At 40.9% G+C, this 3,289-nt stretch overlaps 1 protein-coding gene across 1 annotated transcript; it reads left to right on the forward strand.

The window, feature by feature from the left end:
• Positions 1-241: 241 nt before the first annotated feature.
• LOC144090795 (myosin light chain 3) lies at positions 242-2,036 on the forward strand. Its single transcript, XM_077622597.1, has one exon. It carries the CDS (start codon positions 1,307-1,309, stop codon positions 1,904-1,906), a length of 600 nt encoding a protein of 199 aa, XP_077478723.1. The 5' UTR covers positions 242-1,306; the 3' UTR covers positions 1,907-2,036.
• Positions 2,037-3,289: the final 1,253 nt, after the last annotated feature.

The raw sequence follows: 3,289 nt of genomic DNA on the forward strand, positions 1-3,289 counted from the left end.
ATGTAGCGGGAGCATACGTGGGCCATTCTAGGACAAATCTTGGGTTTCCACCAGCAGGGCCGGTGACAGTGTTCATCTGTCTAAGTCACCCCTGGATGATCTGTGCTTGTGTGACAGAAATACTATTTAGTAGACTACTTGTTTCCAGTGCTTCAGTAATTGTTGTCTTTAAACTGTGTAAAATGAGATATTTCTTTATTGATCTCCCATAAGGATAACGTTGGTGTTGTAGCAGCACAAGTATACAGTTACAAGTACAAAAAATAACTATAGAAACTGTGATAGAATAAATAAATATAAGTATATAAGGTATATGTACAGCTAAAATGAGTACAGGTGAAATCCAATGTGACTTATTGACTGATGAAAGAATCTTAAATTAAACCACGCAGTAAGTATATTCGCATATCTATCAATATAAGATGAGGTAACTATTGAAGTTTGGTGGCAGATCCCAGTGACTTATGACTTGTCTTTTTTAAAGCAGTCTAATGAAAACTCAGGTTGTTTTTCTTGAATCTTGATTTGAAACTAAAAAAACCCACGCATTGCTCTCCCATGAATCACCTCATCTAGATTTTTAGTCAAGTTATATTAAATTTGAGGCAGTTTCAGGGCGACTTCTAAACTCATTGTCTGGCCAGTTCTAATGCATTGGACATCTACTAGGGACAAACTAATTTAAAAATGTGGTTGTTCGATTTTTCCCATTTTCCTCTCTTTTTCACACTTTGAGTTCTTTTCTTTTCAGTTGTTCGATATGAGTTCATTTGTAGACATTGGCTCCATTTAAACTGGGAGGCACATCATCTGCTGCCTTGCCTCCCAGTTCAAACTAATTGAATGTCTATCGACGTTAATGGCAACCAGAGACACAGAGGTTAAATTAAAAAAAAAAAGTTCCCGCGAATGCTCCGATTCCCAGACTTTTCACAGTTGCCGAGAAAAGCTATTTTAGTCTCCCTCCCTGGTGGCTTGATATATTATCCGTACTCTGATCCCTTTGTACATCAGAGAGACAGAACATTTTCGGCCTAATGCAACTGGACCCTGGCTAATGACAGCAAATAGCACCGGCGGCCAGATGACAACAGCTGAGAACAATACTTAATGTTGACATCACTTGCTATGGGGGATCTATTTTGGGTTTCTTCCATTTATAGGCTACTGGTCAAAATTGTGTTGCAGCTTCCCTGGACCATCCGTATATAAAAGACAACTGAAGCAGGGTTGGCCCTCTGTGCACTGTAGACCCTCCGCATTCCCTTCAAAAGTTCTTTTGCTGCTCACGACTCAGCTGTAAAACATGGCACCCAAAAAGATTGAACCAAAGAAACCCGACTTGAAGAAGCCAGAACCCAAGGCCTCTCCGGTCTCTAAGATGCTCGTGTCTTCCGAGTTGCCAGAGAAACCCAAGGAACCCGATTTCGATCCCAAAAGCATCACCCTCGAGTTCAGCGCTGATCAAATCGAGGAATTCAAGGAGGCGTTCACCTTGTTCGACCGAACGCCAAAGGGTGAGATGAAAATCACCTACGCCCAATGCGGGGATGTGATGCGAGCGCTCGGGCAGAACCCGACCAACGCCGACGTGCTTAAAGTGCTCGGCAAGCCTCGACCAGAAGAGATGAGCAGCAAATTGGTGGACTTTGAGACCTTCTTGCCGATGCTCCAGCACATTTCCCGCGCTAAAGATCAAGGGAACTTCGAAGACTTTGTGGAGGGCCTACGAGTGTTCGACAAAGAGGGCAACGGTACGATCATGGGCGCTGAGCTGCGTCATGTCCTGGCGACGCTGGGGGAAAGGATGACGGAAGATGAGGTGGACAGACTCATGGCTGGACAGGAGGACACCAACGGGTGCATCAACTACACCTCCTTTGTCAAGCATATTCTTTCCGGATGAACGTTGAATCCGAAAAGACTAATTCCCATACCATGGAGCGGTATTTTTGACATTCACAGTCAACCGTTATGACTCTGTCTTCCTTTTGGGAAATGTGTAATAAAATGCCAATGAGTTTCACTGGACGTCCATTTAATAAAGGGAATTTCATCACAAACCTTTTCTGAATGTCTTTTTAGTGTTGTACCAATCAAATATTTTTACAGTCCGAGGCATGTAATTCTAAGAGGTCTGCCGATATCATACCTTGGCAATGTATTAAAGCATATGTGTCAAAGTGGCGGCCCGGGGGCTAAATCTGGCCCGCCGCATCATTTTGTGTGGCCCGAGTATAGATGCATATTAAATTTCCTGATTTTCCACCTTTTAAATCAATAATTGTAATTTTTAATCATTTTTTTCTGTGTTTTTAGTTGAAAAATCATTTTGTAAAATCTAAATATTATATCTAAAATGGTCCGGCCCACATGAAATCGAGTTGACGTTAACGCGGCCTGTGAACCAACCCAAATCTGACACCCTTGTATTAAAGAGGGAAAAAAGCACAGACATAGTTTTTTTTACCCACACATCCCAAAAACATACAGCTAGTTGAACACTCCAAATCAGGGATGGGTGCAAGTTTTTATCCAAACTGATCCTGCACAGACAGTTTAACCAATGAAGTTGCAGAAACAAGAAGCATCTGACTAAAATCCACTGATTGCCCTTGCATCACACCAAATTGGTGAAAAGGTATACTGTGCATATTGGAGCAAAAACCAGCACCACAGCGGTCCCAATAACTCTTGAGGGATGCTTTTTAGCCATTGTTTGTTTCTAATGACAACTTCATTGTCAATGTAGGTTATTTTGTTGCTTTCTGAAAATATTACATCTTCAAAACCTTATTTTTCTGACCTAATTCTGATTCTATGAAAATTGAGCATTTGAGCCTGACGTAAGAGACATAGGGAAACTTTCCAAGCTAACCAAAAAATGTTCTGTCTGTTTTTTGATTAGACATTACCTTTAGGAACTTTTTTTGGTAGCCTTTTAAGAGAAAACTTTTAAATAGATGAGAAAACAATTATTGCTAACCATCTCTGTGAATGTCATTTGTTCTATTGTTGGGAATGAACATTAACAAACATAATTGGCTTTGTCTTCCAATTTTGATTGTATTCAAATTTACACAGTCTTTTTGTTTTTTGTGCTGGAGGGCAGCTGCTGTGGATCGTGACAAATATGCAGACAGACAAAATCTGAACACACTCAAAGTTGACAAATTAGAGACAGGTGCTGCAAGACTAGACTCCTCATAGTAGTTGTTCATGTATTGGTGGCTTGTTAACACTAAACCTTGACAACATTGGCCCTTTGAGAAATGATTGACAACTGGTC

This window comes from Stigmatopora argus, chromosome 16 (genome assembly GCF_051989625.1).
Source record: "Stigmatopora argus isolate UIUO_Sarg chromosome 16, RoL_Sarg_1.0, whole genome shotgun sequence".
Taxonomy (NCBI): Eukaryota; Metazoa; Chordata; class Actinopteri; order Syngnathiformes; family Syngnathidae; genus Stigmatopora; species Stigmatopora argus.